This window comes from Salvelinus alpinus, chromosome 5 (genome assembly GCF_045679555.1).
Source record: "Salvelinus alpinus chromosome 5, SLU_Salpinus.1, whole genome shotgun sequence".
NCBI lineage: Eukaryota > Metazoa > Chordata > Actinopteri > Salmoniformes > Salmonidae > Salvelinus > Salvelinus alpinus.
In genome coordinates, this window is record NC_092090.1 from 80,973,294 (window position 1) to 80,999,928 (window position 26,635).

Genomic DNA, 26,635 nt, shown 5'->3' on the forward strand with positions numbered 1-26,635 from the left:
CCGCAATATTCTAGGCCCTGGTCAACAATGTGCTCCATGACATGTTGAATCGGTTTGTGTTTGTCTACCTCAACCACATCCTTGTTTTCTCCCATTCTGCTCAAGAGCATGTCCTACATGTCCTCCAGGGGTTTCCAGTACCTGGTTGACTGGGAGGGTTATGACCCGGAGGAGAGGTGCAGGGTTCCCGCTAAGGATATCCTGGACCCGGCACTCATTGCTGACTTTCACCGGCTATTCTGTGTTGAGTGGTTAACAAAGAAACAGGTCCTCCTATATGCTTAATTTAGAGTTATTTATGCAACTTTAGTTGTGATACAAACATTGGGCTATATGTTTAGATTTTTTATAGATTCTAGGGCTGCATGATGCGACTCCAATTATGATTTGTAAAAAGTTGCTTCAAAGGCATGACCTCTGCTTTGTTTCTTATGCAAGCTGCACATACTTCATCAGTCTCTCATTCACAATTTGACAAGCACTTGATAATATTCTCATCAGGCTTAGAATTTCCTGGCGGTATCCACCTTGTGTGGCCGTAATGGCCCCTAAAGAATCCATGCTTTTTGTAGCCAAAGTGGCTGTTGTGCCCTTGGCCTGAATATAATAATTATAATTCCCTTCTCCCGGCAGCCATGCCCCGAAGCACCTCTCACTCACACGGCACTCTCAGATATCTAAATTCTTATTAGCCAATTCCCGTCACATGATTGGATTCTTCTCACAGGCATCACAGCTCCGATGTAGGCTACAAGTGAAGACAGACACATCGGGGACGCGACTGCGATGTAGGCTACAAGTGAAGACAGACACGAAGACAGACAGACCAAGTTGCATATTGAAGATGTTAGAAGAACTGTCCACATTTACTTTTCGTCAGCCAACAAGATGAGTAGGCCTAACAAACAGCAAAAGCACTAGCCTATGTCAGTCTACTATCCCCCACAGTACAAAAGCGGACCTATTCTATTGGTCAACTTGTCCTTCTGTGCGAAAAAAAATATTCCAAACATATTCTGGGACAGTTGTGGGATGCTATAGATCCCAAATGAATAGAACCAAATGCATCAAAAAAAAAATTGCTGTCACGCCCTGATCTGTTTCACCTGTCCTTGTGCTTGTCTCCACCCCCCTAGCCTTTTAAAATTATAAACTTGGATTAGCTAACACAACGTGTCATTGGACAACAGGAGTGATGGTTGCTTATAATGGGCCTCTGTACGCCTATGTAGATATTCCATTAAAAATCTGCCGTTTTCAGTGCTAGCTGTGCCACCAGAGATTCTGGGTTCGAGCCCAGTCTCTGTCGCTGCTGGCCGCAACCGGGAGGCCCATGGGGCGGTGCACAATTGGCCCAGCATCGTCCGGGTTGGGGAGGGTTTGGCCGGCAGGGATATCCTTGTCTCATCGCGCACTAGTGACTCCTGGGTCGGGCCGGGCGCAGTGCACGCTGACCAGGTCGCCAGGTGTACGGTGTTTCCTCCGACACATTGGTGCGGCTGGCTTCCGGGTTGGATGTGCATTGTGTTAAGAAGCAGTGTGCCTTGGTTGGGTTGTGTTTCGGAGGACGCATGGCTCTCGACCTTCGCCTCTCCCGGGTCCGTACGGGAGTTGCAGCGATGAGACAAGACTATAACTACTACCAATTGGATACCACGAAATTGGGTCAGAAAATATAATATATATAATAATAATAATTTACAAAAAAATCTGCTGTTTCCAGCAACAATAGTCATTTACAACAACAATGTCTACAATGTATTTCTGATCAATTTGGTGTTATTTTAATGGACAAAAAATTTGCTTTTCTTTCAAAAACAAGGACATTTCTAAGTGGCCCCAAACTTTTGAACGGTAGTGTACATGTCAGTACATACACACAACAAGTAGGTCACATGGGGGAGAGGAGTTGTGTCGTGAGGTGTTGACATCAGAATGGGATGAGATATTCTGGCTGAGTTTGCTTTATGTGGTTGAGCTAAGTCTTCCATAGTGCAAATTCATAGGCCCAAGAAAGGGAAGCCAACCCAACAAATGAAATACGCATTCCCTTCACTGTTAGTTCAGTAAGTTCACTAATTAGATGGTTGGTCATTGTGTAAAGTCTTTGTTTGTTCCCAGGGTTATTGAACTGTATTGTGTTACAGAGACCCTCCACTCATGCAGCTTGTGAATTATTGAGCTGGTTTGGGAAAGCCAGGTGGCTCAACATGAGGAGTATATTTTTAGCCTGTAGTCTCATAATGGAGGTCTGAGAAGGAGGTCTTTAGGGGGGACACTCCCCTTTCAAATCAAATCAAATCAAATGTATTTATATAGCCCTTCGTACATCAGCTGATATCTCAAAGTGCTGTACAGAAACCCAGCCTAAAACCCCAAACAGCAAGCAATGCAGGTGTAGAAGCACGGTGGCTAGGAAAAACTCCCTAGAAAGGCCAAAACCTAGGAAGAAACCTAGAGAGGAACCAGGCTATTGTAACGGCTGTCGCTCTCCTCATCCTCGGATGAGGTGAGGAGAGAAGGATCTTCAGACCAAAACGCAGCTTCAGGGAAATAAGCCATCTTTATTATAAATACGACGGCAACACGAAACAAAACAAAACACTTTCAAAACTACAAAAACAAGAAAACGACGTAGACGACAAAACCTGAACATGAACTTACTTAACTGAAACGTAAAACTCACGGACAGGAAACAGACTACATCGAAATGAAACAAACCGAAACCAGTCCCGTGTGGCGCAACGACATACACAAACACAGGAGACAATCACCCACAAACAAACAGTGAGAATGCCCTACCTAAATATGACTCTTGATTAGAGGAAAACGCAAACCACCTGCCTCTAATCAAGAGCCATACCAGGCAAACCAAAACCAACATAGAAACGAATAACATAGACTGCCCACCCAAAACACATGCCCTGACCATAAACACATAAAAACAACATAAAACAGGTCAGGACTGTTACAGTACCCCCCCCTCAAGATGCGCACGCCGGGCGCACAAGCACAAAGTCCAGGGGAGGGTCCGGGTGGGCAGTTGACCACGGTGGTGGTTCCGGCTCAGGACGCTGTCCCCATACCACCATAGTCACTCCCCTCTTCTGTCTACCCCTTCTACTGACCACCCTAACACTACCTTCCCCTAAATAAACAGCTAGCACCGGGACAAGGGGCAGCACCGGGACAAGGGGTAGCACCGGGACAAGGGGCAGCACCAGAACAAGGGGCAGCACCAGGATAAGGACCATCACCGGAATAAGGGGCAGCACCGGGACAAGGGGCAGCACCGGGACAAGGGGCAGCACCGGGACAAGGGGCAGCACCGGGACAAGGGGCAGCACCGGGACAAGGGGCAGATCCCGGCTGAAGGACTCTGGCAGGTCCTGTTTGGACGGCTCTGGCAGGTCCATGCAGGCTGACGGCTCTCGACGCTCATGGCAGACTGACGGCTCTCTACGCTCATGGCAGGCTGATGGCTCTCGACGCTCATGGCAGACTGACGGCTCTCGACGCTCATGGCAGGCTGACGGCTCTCGACGCTCATGGCAGGCTGACGGCTCTGGCTGCTCATGGCTCTCTGACGGCTCTGGCTGCTCATGGCTCTCTAACGGCTCTAGCTGCTCATGGCTCTCTGACGGCTCTGGCTGCTCATGGCTCTCTGACGGCTCTGGCAGATCCTGTCTGATTGGCGGCTCTGGCAGATCCTGTCTGGTTGGCGGCTCTGGCAGATCCTGTCTGGTTGGCGGCTCTGGCAGATCCTGTCTGGTTGGCGGCTCTGGCAGATCCTGTCTAGTTGGCGGCTCTGGCAGATCCTGTCTAGTTGGCGGCTCTGGCAGATCCTGTCTGGCTGACGGCTCTAGCGGCTCCTGTCTGGCTGATGGCTCTAGCGGCTCCTGTCTGGCTGACGGCTCTGTAGGCTCATGGCAGACGGGCGGCTTTGCAGGCTCATGGCAGACGGGCGGCTTTGCAGGCTCCTGGCAGACGGATGGCTCAGACGGCGCTGGGGAGACGGATGGCTCAGACGGCGCTGGGGAGACGGATGGCTCAGATGGCGCTGGGGAGACGGATGGCTCAGATGGCGCTGGGGAGACGGATGGCTCAGATGGCGCTGGGGAGACGGATGGCTCAGATGGCGCTGGGGAGACGGATGGCTCTGGCCGGATATGGCGCACTGTAGACCTGGTGCGTGGTGCCGGAACTGGAGGCACCGGGCTAAGGATAAGCACCTTCCTACTAGTGCGGAGAGCAGGGACAGGGCACACTGTATTCTCAAAGCCTACTCTATCCCTGATGCGTGGTACCGGCACTGGTGACACCGGGCTGAGGACAAGCACATCAGGATTAGTAGGGGGAGAAGATACAGTGGGTTCAGGGCTCTGGAGACGCACAGGTAGCTTAGTGCGTGGGCCCGGAACTGGAGGCACCGGGCTAGATACACGCACTACAGGGAGAGTGCGTGGAGGAGGAACAGGGCTCAGGATACGCACTGGTAGCCTAGTGCATAGTGTAGACACTGTAGGTACTAGGCTGGGGCGGGGAGGTGGTGCCGGAAATACCGGACCGTGGAGGCGTACTGGCACTCTTGAGCATTGAGCTTGCCCAACCTTACCTGGTTGAATACTCCCGGTTGCCCGACCAGTGCGGGGAGGTGGAATAACCCGCACCGGGCTATGTAGGCGAACCGGGGAAACCATGCGTAAGGCAGGTGCCATGTATGCCGGCCCGAGGAGACGCACTGGAGACCAGACGCGTTGAGCCGGCCTCATGACACCTGGCTCAATACTCAATCTAGCCCTACCAGTGCGGGGAGGTGGAATAACCCGCACTGGGCTATGCACTCGTACAGGAGACACCGTGCGCTCTACTGCGTAACACGGCGCCTGCCCGTACTCCCGCTCTCCACGGTAAGCCTGGGAAGTGGGCGCAGGTCTCCTACCTGCCCTTGGCCCACTATCTCCTAGCCCCCCCCCAAGAAATTTTTGGGAATTACTTACGGGCTTTTTCGGCTTCCGTGCCAGACGCGTTCCCTCATAGCTCCGGTTCCTCTCTCCGGTAGCCTCCGCTCTCCTCAGTGCCTCCAGCTGTTCCCATGGAAGGCGATCTCTACCAGCTATGATCTCCTCCCATGTGTAGACACCTTTTCCATCCAAAACATCGTCCCATGTCCATTGCTCCTTCTTCTGTCCCTTACTCCGTTTATTTTCCCTTTGCCGCTTGGTCTTAGCGTGGTGGTGGGTGATTCTGTAACGGCTGTCGCTCTCCTCATCCTCGGATGAGGTGAGGAGAGAAGGATCTTCAGACCAAAACGCAGCTTCAGGGAAATAAGCCATCTTTATTATAAATACGACGGCAACACGAAACAAAACAAAACACTTTCAAAACTACAAAAACAAGAAAACGACGTAGACGACAAAACCTGAACATGAACTTACTTAACTGAAACGTAAAACTCACGGACAGGAAACAGACTACATCGAAATGAAACAAACCGAAACCAGTCCCGTGTGGCGCAACGACATACACAAACACAGGAGACAATCACCCACAAACAAACAGTGAGAATGCCCTACCTAAATATGACTCTTGATTAGAGGAAAACGCAAACCACCTGCCTCTAATCAAGAGCCATACCAGGCAAACCAAAACCAACATAGAAACGAATAACATAGACTGCCCACCCAAAACACATGCCCTGACCATAAACACATAAAAACAACATAAAACAGGTCAGGACTGTTACAGCTATGGCTGTGCCGGGTGGAGATTATAACAGAACATGGCCAAGATGTTCAAATGTTCATAAATGACCAGCATGGTCAAATAATAATAATCACAGTAGTTGTCGAGGGTGCAGCACCTCAGGAGTAAATGTCAGTTGGCTTTTCATAGCCGATCATTAAGAGTATCTCTACCGCTCCTGCGGTCTCTAGAGAGTTGAAAACAGCAGGTCTGGGACAGGTAGCACGTCCGGTGAACAGGTCAGGGTTCCATAGCCGCAGGCAGAACAGTTGAAACTGGAGCAGCAGCACGGCCAGGTGGACTGGGGACAGCAAGGAGTCATCTTGTCAGGTCGTCCTGAGGCATAGTCCTAGGGTTCAGGTCCTCCGAGAGAGACAAAGAAAGAGTGAAAAGAGAGAATTAGAGAGAGCATACTTAAATTCACACAGGACACCGGATAAGACAGAAGTACTCCAGATATAACAAACTGACCCTAGCCCCCCGACACATAAACTAATGCAGCATAAATACTGGAGGCTGAGACAGGAGGGGTCAGGAGACACTGTATCCGATGATACCCCCGGACAGGGCCAAACAGGAAGGATATAACCCCACCCACTTTGCCAAGGCACAGCCCCCACACCACTAGAGGGATATCTTCAACCACCAACTTACCATCCTGAGACAAGGCCGAGTATAGCCCACAAAGATCTCCGCCACGGCACAACCCAAGGGGGGGCGCCAACTCGGACAGGAAGATCACGTCAGTGACTCAACCCACTCAAGTGATGCACCCCTCCTAGGCACGGCATGAAAGAGCACCAGTAAGCCAGTGACTCAGCCCCTGTAATAAGGTTAGAGGCAGAGAATTCCAGTGGAGAGAGGGGAACCGGCCAGGCAGAGACAGCAAGGGCGGTTCGTTGCTCCAGAGCCTTTCCGTTCACCTTCACACTCCTGGGCCAGACTACACTCAATCATAGGACCTACTGAAGTGATGAGTCTTCAATAAAGACTTAAAGGTTGAGACCGAGTCTGCGTCTCTCACATGGGTAGCCAGACCATTCCATAAAAATGGAGATCTATAGGAGAAAGCCCTGCCTCCAGCTGTTTGCTTAGAAATTCTAGGGACAATTAGGAGGCCTGCGTCTTGTGACCGTAGCGTTCGTGTAGGTATGTACGACAGGACCAACTCGGAAAGATAGGTAGGAGCAAGCCCATGTAACGCTTTGTAGGTTAACAGTAAAACCTTGAAATCAGCCCTTGCCTTAACAGGAAGCCAGTGTAGGGAGGCTAGCACTGGAGTAATATGATCACATTTTTTGGTTCTAGTCAGGATTCTAGCAGCCGTATTTAGCACTAACTGAAGTTTATTTAGTGCTTTATCCGGGTAGCCGGAAAGTAGAGCATTTCAGTAGTCTAACCTAGAAGTAACAAAAGCATGGACAAATTTTTCGGCATCATTTTTGGACAGAAAATTTCAGATTTTTGCAATGTTACGTAGATGGAAAAAAGCTGTCCTTGAAACAGTCTTGATATGTTCGTCAAAAGAGAGATCAGGGTCCAGAGTAACGCCGAGGTCCTTCACAGTTTTATTTGAGACGACTTTACAACCATCAAGATTAATTGTCAGATTTAACAGATCTCTTTGTTTCTTGGGACCTAGAACAAGCATCTCTGTTTTGTCCGAGTTTAAAAGTAGAACGTTTTCAGCCATCCACTTCCTTATGTCTGAAACACAGGCTTCTAGCGAGGGCAATTTGGGGCTTCACCATGTTTCATTGAAATGTACAGCTGTGTGTCATCCGCATAGCAGTGAAAGTTAACATTATGTTTTCGAATGACATCCCCAAGAGGTAAAATATATAGTGAAAACAATAGTGGTCCTAAAACGGAACCTTGAGGAACACCGAAATGTACAGTTGATTTGTCAGAGGACAAACCATTCACAGAGACAAACTGATATCTTTCCGACAGATAAGATCTAAACCAGGCCAGAACTTGTCCGTGTAGACCAATTTGGGTTTCCAATCTCTCCAAAAGAATGTGGTGATCGATGGTATCAAAGGCAGCACTAAGGTCTAGTAGCACGAGGACAGATGCAGAGCCTCGGTCTGACGCCATTAACAGGTCATTTACCACCTTCACAAGTGCAGTCTCAGTGCTATGATGGGGTCTAAAACCAGACTGAAGAATTTCGTATACATTGTTGGTCTTCAGGAAGGCAGTGAGTTGCTGCGCAACAGCTTTTAAATTTTTTTTTGAGAGGAATGGAAGATTCGATATTGGCCGATAGTTTTTTATATTTTCTGGGTCAAGGTTTGGCTTTTTCAAAACGGCTCTTCATCCAATATTACTGCCACTTTTAGTGAGTTTGGTACACATCCGGTGGATAGAGAGCCGTTTATTATGTTCAACATAGGAGGGCCAAGCACATGAAGCAGCTCTTTAAGTAGTTTAGTTGGAATAGGGTCCAGTATGCAGCTTGAAGGTTTAGAGGCCATGATTATTTTCATCATTGTGTCAAGAGATATAGTACTAAAACACTTAAGTGTCTCTCTTGATCCTAGGTCCTGGCAGAGTTGTGCAGACTCAGGACAGCTGACCTTTGGAGGAATACGCAGATTTAAAGAGGAGTCCGTAATTTGCTTTCTAATGATCATGATCTTTTCCCCAAAGAAGTTAATGAATTTATTACTGCTGAAGTGAAAGCCATCCTCACTAGGGGAATGCTGCTTTTTAGTTAGCTTTGCGACAGTATCAAAAATAAATGTTGGATTATTCTTATTTTCCTCAATTAAGTTGGAAAAATAGGATGATCGAGCAGCAGTGAGGGCTCTTCGATACTGCACGGTACTGTCTTTCCAAGCTAGTCGGAAGACTTCCAGTTTGGTGTGGCGCCATTTCCGTTCCAATTTTCTGGAAGCTTGCTTCAGAGCTCGGGTATTTTCTGTATACCAGGGAGCTAGTTTCTTATGACAAATGTTTTTAGTTTTTAGGGGTGCAACTGCATCTAGGGTATTGTGCAAGGTTAAATTGAGTTCCTCAGTTAGGTGGTTAAATGATTTTTGTCCTCTGACGTCCTTGGGTAGGCAGAAGGAGTCTGGATGGGCATCAAGGGCATCTTTCTCTCCATTCTCTCTTCCATACTCACCCCCACTCTCTTCTTTTCATCCAATCCCTCCCCTTCTCTTCCTATCCCCTACAGTCTTAGAAAAAAAGGTGCTATCTAGAACCTAAAATCGTTCTTCAGCTGTCCCCATAGGAGAACCCTTTGAATAACCCTTTTTGGTTGCAGGTAGAACCCTTTTTGGTTCCAGGTAGAACCCTTTTGGGTTCCACAGAGGGTTCTACCTGGAACCAAAAAGTGTTCTACCTGGAACCAAAAAGGGTTCTCCTATGGGTACAGCTGAAGAACCCTTTTGGAACCCTTTTTTCTAAGAGTGTACTCCCATCTCTGGCATTCTTTCTCCCGCTCCTCTTCTCTTTTCACACATTTTCGAACTATTATTTGTTTCAAATGAGAGGGTAAAATGGAAGAAGTAGTGTTCTGATATCAGAATATATGCATCTTGTACGGAATGAATAGACTTCTTCAAGGTATAAAAAAATGAAATATTTAAAATCTGAAAACCTTGAGTCATAAGGTGTTCCTCTATATTCCTCTATACTTGGGGCGGCAGGTAGCCTAGTGGTTAGAGTGTTGTGCCAGTAACTGAAAAGTTGCTAGATTGAATCCCTTAGCTGACAAGGTAAAAATCTGTCTTTCTTCCCCTGAACAAGGCAGTTAACCCACTGTTCCTAGGCTGTCATTGTAAATAAGAATTTGTTCTTAACTGACTTGCCTAGTTAAATAAAAATAAAAACTAATTGACACAGAACGTTAGCATTATGGGAGTCTGCCTATTCTGCCTGTGCCTCTTTGTATGGAAGAGGAGCTGTTAAACTTGCAATGGAAATGCTCACAAGAGGCCCTTGGAATAATTAATCGATGCTTGATAAGGGATAATGGAAGTGGTTAGGTACAATTTTTATGTGACAGATCTTTTTAGTGTGAGTATTCACCATCCACAGAGTCCCCCTCACTTCTGCATGCCCATCTTTCTCTCCCGTTGCTCTCTCTCTCTCTCTCTCTCTCTCTTGCCCATCTTTCTCTCCCATTGCTCTCTCTCTCTCTCTCTCTCTCTCTCTCTCTCTCTCTCTCTCTCTCTCTCTCTCTCTCTCTCTCTCTCTCTCTCTCTCTCTCTCTCTCTCTCTCTCTCTCCAACTTATTGTGGGAAGCTTGTGGAAGGCTACCTGAAATGTTTGACCCAAGTTAAACAATTTAAAGGCAATGCTACAAAATACTAATTGAGTGTATGTACATTTCTGACAGACTGGGAATGTGATGAAAGAAATAAAAGCTGAAATAAATCATTCTCTCTCCTATTATTCTGACATTTAACATTCTTAAAATAAAGTGGTGATCCTAACTGACCTAAGACAGGGCATGTTTACTAGGATTAAATGTCAGGAATTGTGAAAAACTGAGTTTAAATGTATTTGGCTAAGGTGTATGTAAACCTCCGACTTCAACTGTAGGTAGGGGTAAAAGTGACTGGGCAATCAGGATCGTTCATTAACAGAGTAACAGCAGCGTATTTGAAAGAGTGTGAAAGAGTGTGAAAGTGTGTCTCTCCATGTGTGAGCCAGTGAGTGTGCATAGAGCCAGTTAGTGTGCATAGAGCCAGTGCAGGAGAATCAGTGCAAAAAAAGGGGGTCATTGTAAATAGTCTGTGTAGCCATTTGATTAACTGTTCAGCAGTATTATGGCTTGCGGGTAGAAGCTGTTCAGGAGCCTTTTGGCCTCAGACTTGGTGCTCCGGTACCTCTTGCCCTGCGGTAGCAGAGAGAAAAGTTTATGACGGGTGGCTAGAATCTTTGACAATTTTTAGGGCCTTCCTCTGACACCGTCTGGTATAGAGGTCCTGGATGACAGGGAGCTTGCCCCAGTGATGTACTGGGCTGTGCGCACTTCCCTCTGTAGCGCCTTACTTTCGGATGCCAAGCTGTTGTCGTACCAAGAGGTGATGCAGCCAGTCAAAATGCTCTCAATGGTGCAGCTGTAGAAATCCTTCCATAATCCCTTATTTTTCATGCAAATTAGCAAAAAAATCTTTGTCCCTCCGACAAAAACAGAACAAACCAAACAAGCATAAAGAAGAGGAGAGAGGAGGTCAGTGCAGTCCGATGGAGATCAGTCAGCGCTCATTTTCATAGGCCTATCTGTCTGATTTGATGCTCTGTGACATATTGAGTCTAATTTGTAGCCTAAAGAACTAAACAGCTGTGGCCTATTTTATTGTGCTGTGTTCCGGTGTGTGATGTCACCATTTTTGCCTTGGAAGACTGACCTGTCTTCAGTGGTCAATGTGAAGATGTCAGTAGCATTTCTCTGGACTGCTGATGGAGGAGGAAGGGCAGGGCAGCAGGCCTGTGTAAAGAGCTCTCCACAGTGATTTCACAGTCTACGCCAACGGAGCTACGGAGCTCTGTTTGCGTCGCGTTCCAAAAATTCAGCCGCACGAAAGTACGTAAAACTACGTAGAGAGAGCTACGCAAATGAACCTCCGTCGGATCCGTTGCGTAGACTGTGTAGAGCCTAGGTTTTCAATACGTCTTCGTCGTAACGTGTAAAGAGTGAGAACACGTATTACTCATTTGTGCTTTCGATTCCTGACTGCTCCAGGACATAGCATACCTATGTGTTGTGAATGCGTGCATACAGGCCCCAGCCTGTCTGGCCAAGAGGGTGTACAGCACACTATATGTGACAGCTAGACACAACATGGCCAATCAGCTGGGATTGGGGGGGTCAGGAGATGCAGAGTTTGACTGAATATGAATGAACATTTATATGGGTCTTGGTAAGAAAGACTATTGATTTTAATGAAACTATGAAATAGGCCTAGTGATCCTTTACATTGGTACTAGTTACTGTATATTAATATGTTGTGTTTCTCTGTCTGTTTTACAGATGAAATGAATGGCAGTAATCTTGGTAAGTACCACAAACACTTTTTAATTGAATCTATTTGCACTTGACGTTTGAACAATTAACCATCCTGAACCTCCATTCTAACCATGTTCAGTCACTGAACACACTTGAAGTATATGAGAATGATAATACCATGTTAGAAACTGCCAGGATTCATCTTCAGCACCTCATCACATAAAGCTCCCATCTGGTAAAGTAAACCCCAGCACAGTTTGTCTCAGTGATTCAGAGCAAACAGCAGGTAAGCTCAGCTCAGTCCAGATGTTGTTGTCTCTCGGGTCATTGTGTAACAGTCAGTTCACTTAAACAGGTAGGTATGTGATTGTAAAGATGAGGCTGTGTGATTATCACAGTGATACAGACTCTTGGATAGCCTACCACCAACCAGGCATGGAGGCTTTTTACATTCCTCCCTTCCAGGTGCTGAACACAGCAATGTGACTGGGACATCATCCACGTCAGCCACTCAGCGTCCGCCTCCGGGCCCAGTCAGGGATGCACTATCGTGTGTGCCACCACCGACGAGAGGGGTTTGGAGGGACTGAAACCAGTCAGACCAGCCTGGCTTGAATGAAGCCTGAATCCCTGCCCACCTGATTAGAGGTCTCACCCAGCCAGCCAGGATGTAATGACAGAATTATGTTCTTGTCACTTCCCGTCTGCCCCGGCTGGGCTTATAGTCACGCTAGCCTGGCACAGCATGTCATTAGCTCCACAACTGTAGCCCAACGAGAGGCAGCAGCTCTGTCATTTTACAGCTAAATCACAGGGCTCTCTGGAGATCACAGCAACGCTACATCGCTCATGTAACCGCCTACCCCTCGCTCACTTAGTATGCAGAGCTTATATATACTGTATTAACACTGCGGAATTACTGTGACATTGATGGAACAGAGGCGAAGAGATGTCAACGAGGCAAAACTGTTATTCTGGAAGATATTGACCTACTGTGATCATTCCATCTAACTGTGATTGTAAAAATATATTGCTAATAATATTAGAATAATTTTTAGATGATTTATGGTTATCATCACAGGGATGATTAACAGGCCAGCTCAGCATCCATCAGAGCTCCAACTAATCTGCTGTGATTAGTCTAAGCCCTCTACGCCAGGTTTGGCAAGGAAGGACTGAGTGATGAGAAACTATTCTCCACTCAGAGTTTTGCTTATTTGTTTGGAATTGCTTGTCAAACGTGTAATTACACTGCCATTGGTTTGGATCCTCCCTATGGTACAAAACTGTCATCACACGAGTCGCAGGCATGCAGGATTCCTTCAATAATGTACAAAGGCTATGTGATACCAAAAGCTGTCATGCTCTCGTGCAGCTTTTTTTACAAGTCCTCACCTTCTGAGACCGAGTCAAGACCGAGTACAAATGTATCTGACACCGAGACTCAGACACTGAGACTCAGACACTCAATATGTTGTCCGAGACCGTGACAGGTCTCGAGTACTACAACACTGACTGCAACGTAATCAGAATCCTGCTATACAGATGTAGGATCTTAATTTGAGCCAGTTTGCTACAGCAGGAAAATAATCCTACACCAACAGGACATTTTTATTATTATAATAATTAACTGGTATTTTTGTAGGGGTTTGATACATTTTCCGTAAGGGTAAATCAAGTCTAAAATGTCAAAGTGGTAAATACTTTGTAATTAATTTAAGCATCAGCTGTCAGAGCAGCTTACCGATCATTGCACCTGTACATAGCCCATCTGTAAATAGCCCACCCAACTACCTCATTCCCAGATTGTTATTTATTTTTTTGGTCCTTTGCACCTCAGTATCTCTACTTGCACATTCACATTCACTTGCCTTCGGAAAGTATTCAGACCCTTTGACTTTTCCACACTTTGTTAGGTTACAGCCTTATTCTAAAATTGATTCAATAGTTTTTCCCCTCATCGATCTACACACAATACCCCATAATGACAAAACAAAACAAAAAAAATATCACATTTACATAAGTATTCAGACCCTTTACTCAGTACTTTGTTGAAGCACCTTTGGCAGCGATTACAGCCTCGAGTTTTCTTGGGTATGACGCTACAAGCTTGGCACACCTGTTTTTGGGGAGTTTCTCCAATTCTTCTCTGCAGATCCTCTCAAGCTCTGTCCGGTTGGATTAGGAGCGTTGCTGCAAAGCTATTTTCTGTTCTCTTCAGAAATGTTAGATCGGGTTCATGTCCAGGCTCTGGTTGGGCCACTCATGGACATTCAGAGAGTTGTCCCGAAGCCACTCCTTCATTGTCTTGACTGTGTGCTAAGGGCCATTGTCCTGTTGGAAGATGAAGGTCCGGAGCGCACTGGAGCAGGTTTTCACCAAGGATATTTATGTACTTTGCTCCGTTCATCGTTGCCTCGATCCTGACTAGTATCCCAACAGCATGTATCCCAACAGCATGATGCTGCCACCACCATGCTTTACCGTAGGGATGGTGCCAGGTTTCCTCCACATGTGACGCTTGGCATTCAGGCCAAAGAGTTCAATCTTGGTTTCATCTGACCAGAGAATCTTGTTTCTCATGGTTTGAGAGTCTTTAGGTGCCTTTTGGCAAACTCCAAGAGGGCTGTCATGTGCCTTTTACTGAGGAGTGGCTTCCATCTGGCCACTACAATAAAGGCCTGATTGGTGGAGTGCTGCAGAGATGGTTCTCCTTCTGGAAGATTCTACCATCCCCACAGAGGGACTTGGGGATGACCAGTGCAATATACCTGCTGGAGCGCGTGCTATGGGTGAGTGTTGCTATGGTAACCAGTGAGCTGAGATATGGCGGTAGTGATAGTGCTACAGGAAGCAAATTTCTGTTTGAAAAAGCTAGCCTTAGCTTTCCTAACTGACTGAGTATATTGGTTCCTGACTTCCCTAAAAAGTTGTGTATCGCAGGGGCTATTCGATGCTAATGCAGAACGCCACAGGATGTTTTTGTGCTGGTCAAGGGCAGTCAAGTCTGGGGTGAACCAAGGGCTATATCTGTTCTTAGTGCTACATTTTTTTAATGGGGTATGCTTATTTAAGATGGTGAGGAAAACACTTTTGAAGAGCAGCCAGGCATCCTCTACTGATGGAATGAGGTCAATATCCTTCCAGGATACCCGGGCCAGGTCGATTAGAAAGGTCTGCTCGCTGAAGTGTTTTAGGGAGCGTTTGACAGTGATGAGGGTGGTCGTTTGACCGCAGACCCATTACACACACAGACAATGAGGCAGTGATCGCTGAGATCCTGGTTGAAGACAGCAGAGTTGTATTTAGAGGGAAAGTTGGTCAGGATGATATCTAAGAGGGTGCCCATGGTTACGGATTTAGGATTGTACCTGGTAGGTTCCTTGATAATTTGTGTGAGATTGAGGGCATCTATCTTAGATTGTAGGACGGCCAGGGTGTTAAGCATGTCCCAGTTTAGGTCACCTAACAGAACGAACTCTGAAGATAGATGGGGGGCGATCAATTCACATATGGTGTCCAGGGCACAGCTGGGGGCTGTGTAGCAGTCATTTTTTGGTACCCTTCCCCAGATCTGTGCCTCAACACAATCCTGTCTCGAAGCTCTGCGGACAATTCCTCCTACCTCATTGCCTGGTTTTTGCTCTGACATGCACTGTCAACTGTGGGACATTATATACTGTAAACAGGTGAATGTCTTTCCAAATCATGTCCAATCAATTGAATTTACCACAGGTAGACTCCAATCAAGTTGTAGAAACATATCAAGGATGATCAATAGAAACAGGATGCACCTGAGCTCAACTTCGATTCTCATAGCAAATGGTCTGAATACTTATGTAAATAAGGTATTTCTGTTTTTTATATGTAATACATTTGGAATAATTTCTAATAACTTGTTTTTGCTTTGTCATTATGGGCTGTTGTGTGTAGATTGCTGATTTTTTTAATTTTTTTTAATCCATTTTAGAGTAAGGCTGTAACGTAAAAAGATTGGGAAAAGGTCAAGGGGTCTGAATACTTTCCGAAGGCACTGCATAGTGTATCTTTTATAGCCTTTAATATGTTCACTCTGTTGGCTTCATAGGACGAACATAAATACAATGCTATGCTTGGAGCTTTCAAGAGCTACTTCAACATTTTGCTTAATATCTCTGTCATAATAGTAAATATACACGTATATGATGTTAATTTGATCACTGTTGTCGCTGAGATTTTTCCTGCGCCGCAGGAAATTCGAATGAGCCTCGTGATTTGGTCTATAAGTATATCTTATAGAGTAAGTTTAATATCTTAACTATAGCCTACTGTAGCCTATCAAAATGTATTTATTGTTAGAAAGTTTGAAGTATTAAAAAAAATATATATATATAATTATCTAATCCTCCTGCTGCAGAATTGTTTTTCAAAACAACTGTCAAATTAAGATTTTACATCTGTATGGCTCCTTTTTTCTTACAATATTTGCTTTACTTTAGTTGAAGGTCCATGCTACAGTTGGTGACATAAGCTAATAATGAAGGTGCAGGGCCTGATTATACAATATACATTTGTTTATTTTTTTTTACATCAAGAACATGACCTCTTCCACTAAGATTGGCGTCAGCTTAACTTTGCCCTTTAGTGGGGCATGTTGTGTAAGTAAGGGCCACAACATGAATAATGTTGGTATTTTCAAGGCAGGCAGGCTGGTCTGAGTGTAAAGCTAACTGGAGCAGGAGAATGGTGCTGTTCGGCGAGGTTCACGGCTGTTATTCTTACAGGCGATGAGCGTGAAAGGAATTAATGCCATCTGACAGTTCTGGAGCAAGAAGAGGAGGGCTGGACAGAAAAGGAGGAGAGCAAGAGGAGAACGAGAGAGAGGAGAGGGGGTGTGAGAAGAGGTAGAGGAGGTATGGATGGATGGAGAAGGGGAAGGCAGGAAAGTACATTGGGGAAGTGTTGGATGAGGGAGACAAGGAAAGAGGGAATGAGCTAGATATGGAGAAAGCAAGGATGAGCAAGATGGGGGACGAGAGAGCATAAGCTAGAGAGGGGGAGGGAGCAGGAATGAACTAGATACTGTAGGAACCACCACTGTTCACCACCACAAAGAATGTCATATGGGCTCTATAGATGTTATCATGAAGACACATGAAAAGTAGACTGGAATGTAACCTGAATGCATGCTGTCTTAACAGGCACGTTTGAAATGCTCTGAGACACTTCAACTCTGACATTTTATCACACAGTCAAGCAAATCCAGTGTGGCTAGTATGTGTGATTTAGCTAAGGCCAAATTGAATACTAGCCGGTCATTCTGGAATTGAGCCTCTAAGAGGATTCCTATGATAAGTCCCCAGGTGGGTTCAGTCTAGGAGATTTCTAACTGAGGTGAACATGGTCATTCATAGAATGCTGGGAATACTCGTATGGCTGAAAACTGAAGATGGAGAAAAAGTGGAAAGAACTATGGGTGAGGGATAGGCAGACTGAGAATAGAGGGGCAAACAGCTTCCTAATGCTAATGAAGATTATAGAGACAGAGAAAATAGACATGGCAAGTGAGGGAGAGACCGAGTGAGAGAAAAGAGACATGATGGAAGGTGAGTGAAGGATAGACAGAGAGAGAAGAGGGACAGGAAAGCGAGCAAAACAGATAGAAGGAGAGGAGAGAGACAGGGAAGCGAGGGAGGATCACACTGTAATTTGGCAGGCTCCAGGACCACAGTCCACAGCAGACTCCTTTTGGAGGAGGAGTAGCAGACAGAGATCTGCACCCTTCTGTCTGTGAAACCTGTCATTATCATGTTGGCTGAGAGAAGAAAACAACGTCTTGATGTCTCATCCTTAAAAACACACAAACCCCTCTGCTCCTGAACTCCAGACAGCCCAGACACTTGATGTGCGGCGCAGGAAGATTCTCAGCGACAACAGTGACCATCTCTGTCTTTTAGTGGTTTGAGTGGGGGGCCTTGCTTTATTTATAGAACACTGTGTTGTAGGCCTAACCCTACTGAATGTGGTGTAGGTAAGGATCAATACTAGTCCAGCCTGGTTTAACATATAGAAATTGAACCATCAGAAAATTGTTTATCACATCATGGGGAAGACAATAGCTTTCCATATAGTTTTACCAATCATAAACCTCCAAAACCACACATTTAGTGAGGTGATATTATTTTATACTAGTGATACTATTATAGTGATTCCCTATAACAGAGACAGCAATGCTCCTCTCTGAAATAAGCAGTGTGTGTTGTTTGATCCAAGGCTTATGGTAAAAGCCAGACTAAAACCTTCAAACACTGTGTCTGTGAGCTGGGCTCATTCCCTGTCATCATCTCTCTCTCTAGCACGGTATACCTGTCTGCTGTAGGTGATCATAGGTTCTGTCTCTCTAGCACGGTATACCTGTCTGCTGTAGGTGATCATAGGTTCTGTCTCTCTAGCACGGTATACATGTCTGCTGTAGGTGATCATAGGTTCTGTCTCTCTAGCACGGTATACATGTCTGCTGTAGGTGATCATAGGTTCTGTCTCTCTAGCACGGTATACATGTCTGCTGTAGGTGATCATAGGTTCTGTCTCTCTAGCACGGTATACATGTCTGCTGTAGGTGATCATAGGTGGAAGAGATTGTATAATGGTGGTGTTTGTATAAGAGCGAGTTGGTTCACGTTGGAGTTATCTGTCTCTTGGTACACTGAGTGAGTGAGTGGACCTGAGATGGCTCACTAGTTTCTGTTGTCTCCCTCTGCTGGTGAATCCTCTGAAGTCTGGTCATGTTGAGGCTGTAAGGACCAACCCCCGTGTTGGTTTCCCCGCAGTGCTAAAGGGCCCTACCCTCTCTTCCTCTGCTTACGTAATATGACATCATGTGTTGGGTTCCCTGCAGCGCTAAATGGCCCTTCCCTCTTCTCTGCTTACATAATATGACATCATGTGTTGGGTCCCCTGCAGCGCTAAAGGGCCCTACCCTCTCTTCCTCTGCTTACGTAATATGACATCATGTGTTGGTTTCCCTGCAGCGCTAAATGGCCCTTCCTTCTTCTCTGCTTACATAATATGACATCATGTGTTGGGTTCCGTGCAGCTCTAAATGGCCCTTCCCTCTTCTCCTCTGCTTACATAATAGGACATCATGTGTTGGGTTCCCTGCAGCGCTAAATGGCCCTGCCTCTCTTCCTCTGCTTACGTAATATGACATCATGCGTTGGTTTCCCCGCAGCGCTAAATGGCCCTTCCTTCTCCTCTGCTTACGTAATATGACATCATGTGTTGGGTCCCCTGCAGCGCTAAATGGCCCTTCCTTCTTCTCCTCTGCTTATGTAAATTACATCATGTGTTGGGTTCCCTGCAGCGCTAAATGGCCCTCCCTCTCTTCCTCTGCTTACGCAATATGACATCATGTGTTGGGTTCCCCGCAGCGCTAAATGGCCCTTCCTTCTTCTCCTCTGCTTATGTAAATTACATAATGTGTTGGGTTCCCTGCAGCGCTAAATGGCCCTCCCTCTCTTCCTCTGCTTACGCAATATGACATCATGTGTTGGGTTCCCCGCAGCGCTAAATTGCCCTTCCCTCTCTTCCTCTGCTTACGTAATATGACATCATGTGTTGGGTTCCCTGCAACGCTAAATGGCCCTTCCCTCTTCTCCTCTGCTTGTGTAATATGACATCATGTGTTGGGTTCCCTGCAGTGCTAAATGGCCCTTCCCTCTTCTCCTCTGCTTGTGTAATATAACATCATGTGTTGGGTCCCCTGCAGCGCTAAGTGGCCCTTCCCTCTTCTCCTCTGCTTGTGTAATATAACATCATGTGTTGGGTCCCCTGCAGCGCTAAATGGCCCTTCCCTCTTCTCCTCTGCTTGTGTAATATAACATCATTTGTTGGGTCCCCTGCAGCGCTAAATGGCCCTTCCCTCTTCTCCTCTGCTTGTGTAATATAACATCATGTGTTGGGTCCCCTGCAGCGCTAAATGGCCCTTCCCTCTTCTCCTCTGCTTGTGTAATATAACATCATGTGTTGGGTCCCCTGCAGCGCTAAATGGCCCTTCCCTCTTCTCTTCTGCTTGTGTAATATAACATCATGTGTTGGGTCCCCTGCAGCGCTAAATGGCCCTTCCCTCTTCTCCTCTGCTTGTGTAATATAACATCATGTGTTGGGTCCCCTGCAGCGCTAAATGGCCCTTCCCTCTTCTCTTCTGCTTGTGTAATATAACATCATGTGTTGGGTCCCCTGCAGTGCTAAATGGCCCTTCCTTCTTCTCCTCTGCTTGTGTAATATAACATCATGTGTTGGGTCCCCTGCAGCGCTAAATGGCCCTTCCTTCTTCTCCTCTGCTTGTGTAATATAACATCATGTGTTGGGTCCCCTGCAGCGCTAAATGGCCCTTCCTTCTTCTCCTCTGCTTGTGTAATATAACATCATGTGTTGGGTCCCCTGCAGCGCTAAATGGCCCTTCCCTTTTCTCCTCTGCTTGTGTAATATAACATCATGTGTTGGGTCCCCTGCAGCGCTAAATGGCCCTTCCTTCTTCTCCTCTGCTTGTGTAATATAACATCATGTGTTGGGTCCCCTGCAGCGCTAAATGGCCCTTCCCTCTTCTCCTCTGCTTACGTAATATGACATCATGTGTTGGGTCCCCTGCAGCGCTAAATGTCCCTTCCTTCTTCTCCTCTGCTTACGTAATATGACATCATGTTGTTGTTGTTTTTACTGTGTTTAGGGTTGCCACCCAAATACTGATTTTGTTTCCCAGGTTATTTAATAGGCACTCGCACTAACCATTTATGTTTTTACAGAACTATCTCCATATAGCTATTGGCATATGGATTTTCCTGTGTTAGTTACTGTAACAGGATATGAATGTCTCTCACTCAATACTGTTTAGTATTGCAGTGTTCCTAAAGCCAGTGTGTTACCACTTAACTTGCGTTAGCTGGAATTACACTGATAAATAGTGTGTGCATTTCACCACCCTTGAATTACTGCCAGCTGGACACTGTGGAATATGTGTGTGTGTGTGTGTGTGTGTGTGACAAGCCTTCTTCTACTGTATGTTCTGTAAGGGCCCAGCTGGCTAGGACGTTAGGGGTAGTGTATCTTCATCCATTACTTGTATGACACCAAATGGTTGTCTATGACTTTACTGGTCGAAACAGAGAGAGTTTTGTTGGCAGTAGTTTTTAAATTCACAAAGTTCTGTTCTGTAGAACGCCATGTGTTCTATGATTGATTTGATATTTTGCTTGGGATGAAACAGAATATATTAAAGATATTAGTATAAGTCTTGTTAAATGGATGATGAATGGATTCTAAAGATGCTCTGTTTAGGTATCAGTGTTTTTAATGTTTGTTAGTGTTGACACTGGCCAGTTCAGTTCAGTTTGAAATACCCTCAGGAAGTGCAGGGCGAAATCAGGCTCATTGATCTATGTCATCAGTGTCCCAAAAAGCTAAAGCATCTTGGGAACATATTGTGGTTCATTGTAAATCTAATCTTTGGGAGTCACACCCCTACCCTTACTGACCATCACAATTAATGTCTTAATTCTGCTGTATGACACTGCTTAGGAAGGCTTAGGGGGGGGGGGGGGGGGCAATAAACAAAATACATCCCTTTGTTAATCTAACGTTTAGGGAAATGCAAAAAAAACTAACAATAAGCTCTTTGGTTTATATGAACATTTCTGTAAACAACTTTACATGATCACTATTGTTGTGTCCTGGTCTTTGTTTGGACTTATCACCCCCAAATTGATACATGTATCTCCTATATTTCTTATGGTTATTTGTATTCATCTTCTTAGATCAAGTTTCATTTTCAAATAATTTCTCTCCTTGATTTGACTTTTGCCAACTTCTATTCGCCGAAACGTGTAATATTTTTGGAGAAATATGGTTATTTATTTTCATAATAATATCATTTAGCAGATGCTTTTATCCAAATAATTTTCAGTCATGCATGCATACATTTTACATATGGGTGGTCCTGGGAATTGAACCCACTACCCTGGTGATATAAGTGCCATGCTCTACCAAATGAGCTACAAAGGACCAAGAATAGACTGCTTCTAAACACTTCTACATTAATGTGGATACTACCATGATTATGGATAATCCGTAATCCTGAATGAATCGTGAATAATGATGAGTGAGAAAGTTACAGACGCACCAACATCATACCCCCAAGACATGCTAACCTTCCCTGTTATTGTAATGGTGAGAGGTTTGCATGTCTTGGGGCTATGATATTGGTGCGTCTGTAACTTTCTCACTCATCATTACTCACAATTCATTCAGGATTATCCATAACCATGGTAACATCCACATTAATGTAGAATTGTTTAGAAACATAGTATATTCTTATTTACAATAAAAGGGACTCCAAAATGACACAATACATTATTTACCATTCAGTTCTATTGGGCACAAAATAATCTGAAACACAACCAAAACAAACAGTAAATGCATCCAACAGGTTTGTGGACTTTGTAGATCTCGCTGTTTATAACCTACTTCAGTGTTTAACCAGATAGAGCGGGATTGTTTGGGATTTACATGACCAACTACACAAGGCCTGGGACATCCATGAGACATTTACGGGTAGCCTCTACCTGACCTGACCTGGGCCTCAGGGCTTGTTGTAGAACATGATGCCTCTCCACATCACCCTGATAACTAACCAATGTCATTTTAGGCACCATCGTCTGCTGTGACTTCAAGGTTAAAGGCAAAATGGCTGATTTTGCTGTTTATCTTCGCCATGTGCATGGGGGGGGGGGGTGAAGGTGCCGAGGTCAAGGGTGACATACGGCCAGTTCCCATTGCCGAGCTCCCCAATCCTCATCATCAGGCTTGGTTTCCTATTAGCGTCGACAAACTGAGGTTATGCCCTTCAAAACATGACATTACCTTCAGACGTACAGACTTGCCAAAAACATATGGCATCTGTCTGTCCCATGCTTATCTTATTAAAGTGTAGAATGGTGCACTGTCTGTTTTTCTATCAAATGAAATAATAGTGCAATACACAAACAACCACCATTTTACTGAATATGAGTTGTGTTCTGATTTGTGCATATAAACCAGTGGTGGTCGTTGCTGTTCAATATTAGGGAGAGGGATTTTTATGAGCATTTCTATTACAGCATATTGGATGACTGTCATTCATATTACATTCACCCAGCTCAATGTAACATCGATAGGTTTAGGCTACTACATGATTCTTGAATTTGCCCTATACTGTAACGGTACTCCTCTTCGTCTGAGGAGGAGTAGGAAATATCGGACCAATGTGCAGCGTGGTAAGTGTCCATAATAGATTTTTAATAAATCAAATGAACACAGAACAAAAACACGAACAACCGAAACAGTTCTGTATGGTGAAACACAGACACAGAAATTAACTACCCACAACCCATAGTGGGAAAACAGGCTACCTAAGTATGATTCTCAATCAGAGACAACGATCGACACCTGCCTCTGATTGAGAACCATACTAGGCCAAACACATAGAAATATAACACACAGAACAAAACATAGAATAACAACATAGAATGCCCACCCCAACTCACGCCCTGACCAAACTAAAATAAAGACATAAAAAAGGAACTAAGGTCAGAACGTGACATATACTCATTATGAGGTTGCTACAACCTAGCCTACAAATGAAAGTTTATAACGTAGGTGCACAGGTCGAGAGACAAATTGGAGTAATCAAGGTGACAGACAGTGACACATTCAATACCGCCTTGCACACTCTTGCCTGCATCTAGCTGATCTGGGGTGTAATCATTAGTCCAAACATTTGCAAAACCTTCCATTTTGCCAGTAAACAAATTCCGGTAGGTTCCTCCCGTTTCGTTCCATTTGCTTCTGTTTATGAAACTTTTTCAACAGAATCATCGGAATGAATACAACCCTGATCACCCGCATAGACAGTTGAATTTCATAGCAGCCACATACAGCATCATCACTTTGCTTGCTGTATAATTCCTTCTCGCATCTATGCACTCTCATCCTCTCATCTTTTCCCTTCACTTGTCGATTCACAACAGCTGTCTATGACCAGGCGCAAAAACCTCTCCAAGCCAAACCTTCTTACCATAACTGCTAACCGCTACACAGCCTACACCATTGTCACCATATTAATGTTATAGTCCACACAATACAACTAACGCATTAGTAAACCCACAATCCATCCAGTCTGTAATACCAACATGTTTCAAGCAGACCACCATGTCCCTGTGCCCAAGAACACTAAGGTAACCTGCCTAAATGACTACCGACACGTAGCACTCACGTCTGTAACCATGAAACGCTTTGAAAGGCTGGTCATGGCTCACATCAACACCATTATCCCAGAAACCCTAGACCCACTCCAATTTGCATACCGCACCAACAGATCCACAGATGATGCAATCTCTATTGCACTCCACACTGCCCTTTCACACCTGGACAAAAGGAACACCTATATGAGAATGATATTCATTGACTACAGCTCAGCATTCAACACATAGTGCCCTCAAAGCTCATTATGAAGCTGAGGACGCTGGGACTAAATACCTCCCTCTGCAACTGGATCCTGAACTTCCTGATGGGCCGCCCCCAGGTGGCAAGGGTAGGTAACAACAAATCCGCCACGCTGATCCTCAACATGGGGGCCCCTCAGGGGTGCGTGCTCAGTCCCCTCATATATTCCCTGTTCACTCATGACTGCATGGCCCGGCACGACTCCAACACCATCATTAAGTTTGTTGATGACACAACAGTGGTAGGCCTGATCACCGACAACAATGAGACAGCCTATAGGGAGGAGGTCAGAGACCTGACCATGTGGTGCAAGGACAACAACCTCTCCCTCAACGTGATCAAGACAAAGGAGTTGATCGTGGATTACAGGAAGAGGAGGACCGAGCACGCCCCCATTCTCATCGACGGGGCTGTAGTGGAGCAGATTGAGACCTTCAAGTTCCTTGGCGTCCACATCACCAACAAATTAACATGGTCCAAGCACACCAAGGCAGTCGTGAAGAGGGCACGACAAAACCTATTCCCCCTCAGGAGACCGAAAAGATTTGGCGTGGGTCCTCAGATTCTCAAAAGATTTTACAGCTGCACCATCGAGAGCATCCTGACAGATTGCATTACTGCCTTGTATGGCAACTGCTCAGCCTCCGACCGCAAGGCACTACAGAGGGTAGTGTGTGCGGCCCAGTACATCACCAGGGCCAAGCTTCCTGCCATCCAGGACCTCTATACCAGGCGGTGTCAGAGGAAGGCCCTAAAAAGTGTCAAAGACTCCAACCACCCTAGTCATAGACTGTTCTCTCTGCTACGGCACAGCAAGCGGTACCGGAGCACCAAGTCTAGGTCCTAGAGGCTTCTAAACAGCTTCTACCCCCAAGCCATAAGACTCCTGAACAGCTAATCAAATGGAAACCCGGACTATTTGGATTGCCCCCACAACCCCCCACCTTCTTCTATGCTGGTGCTACTCTCTATTATTATATATGCATAGTCACTTTAATAACTCTAGCTACATGTATATATTACCTCAAATACCTCGACATTACTGTAATCTGGGAGACGGCGAGACTTGTCTCTGGCTACTACACTACTAGAGCAGGTTGGTTGATGGATCATCAATCTGCTATTTTACTACTACTATTACTGATACTAGTACTACTACCACTATGAACAATGGTCACTATCCACCCCACCTACACTTGATAAAATCTGATTTTCTCTGTCCTTGTATTCTGCCTCTCTCTCTATCAGTTTCTCCCTATCCTCCATGGCATTTGAATGTGTTAAGCCTCTTATATGTGACTTACTGAGGTAGTTCATTAGCATCGACATTGGGGGAGGGCTGTGGGTTGTGTTGTGAGCCTGTGGGGCTGTGGGAGAGTGAACAAGTGGCTGCATTATTAGCAGGGTGGAGCTCAGGAGGGTGGGCTGAGACCTGACTGGACAGGACAAGGGTGACCGGTAGTGTGAGGTCCACAGGAGAAGATGGTACAGGGTAGAGAATCATTTGGGTAACAGGGTAACAGTAGAGTACGTGGTCCACTGGTTCAGAACTGGACACTTCATAACATGACTTCCTGGAGAGGACACTGGAGGGGTGAAGGAGGAAAATCCATTGGATGGTAAAGCAAAAAAACAAAGAAAAAGACAAAAAATTCACTTAGAACTAGTTATGGCAGTTCACTATACCAAGCAATTAATTGGTGAACTGTTTGATTGGCTGTATGTTGTAATGTTGCTTTGTGGGTTCATTTTGTGACAATAAATGGTGGATCATTATTGTGATCACCTGCAGGAACACATCATTATCATTAATATCTTACACTTGTTAAGCATTATCTAGAGGCTTTGTTTTTTTCCAGTGCACTGTTCCTGGTTTGCTACCTAGCACTGACACCTTGGTTAACTCTATTTGCCTTCTATTGACAAAATGACTTGATTAGTTAATGTCAGTGTGTGTTGTCAGCTTGAACCTGTGTTTATGCTTGGACGTGCACTTTGGTCCTCTGTGGAAAGTGCCAGAGGCAGAGGGAGGGGAGGCTAATTTGGCATTTGGCATTGTTCAACAGCAGAGAAAATAGGACCATCAGTTCCACTCAGATAACCCCTAACCATCATTGGACCTCAAGCCAAGCTGTGACCCCAGGGCTTGAACTATGTGGTCATGTGACCAGGCAGTAAAGTGACCAGTGGTGTTGGCTTAGGAGTCTATGCTCAGAGAGAGGACAGTCTGTAGACGGAAGAGGTTGTTTGTCAGAGAGACAGAGACAGAGACAGAGAGACAGAGAGAGAGAAGGACAAGAGTCATGAGGCTCCCATGCCCTGTGGCTTTTCTTTAGCGGAATCTGTGCATGAATGGCGTCCCTGCAAATTGGGAGAAGCATGAAATGGATACATGGGAAGGTAAGA

General features: G+C 45.5%; 1 protein-coding gene across 1 annotated transcript in view; it reads left to right on the plus strand.

Moving 5' to 3' along the window:
* The window catches only part of LOC139576965 (nuclear receptor subfamily 6 group A member 1-A-like), a 131,043-nt gene that overhangs the window by 68,405 nt on the left and 36,003 nt on the right, over positions 1-26,635 (plus strand). Inside the window, exon 3 of the mRNA XM_071403627.1 lies at positions 11,738-11,761. Coding sequence (XP_071259728.1) covers positions 11,738-11,761 — 24 coding nt within the window. The remainder of the gene's footprint in view (positions 1-11,737; positions 11,762-26,635) is intronic.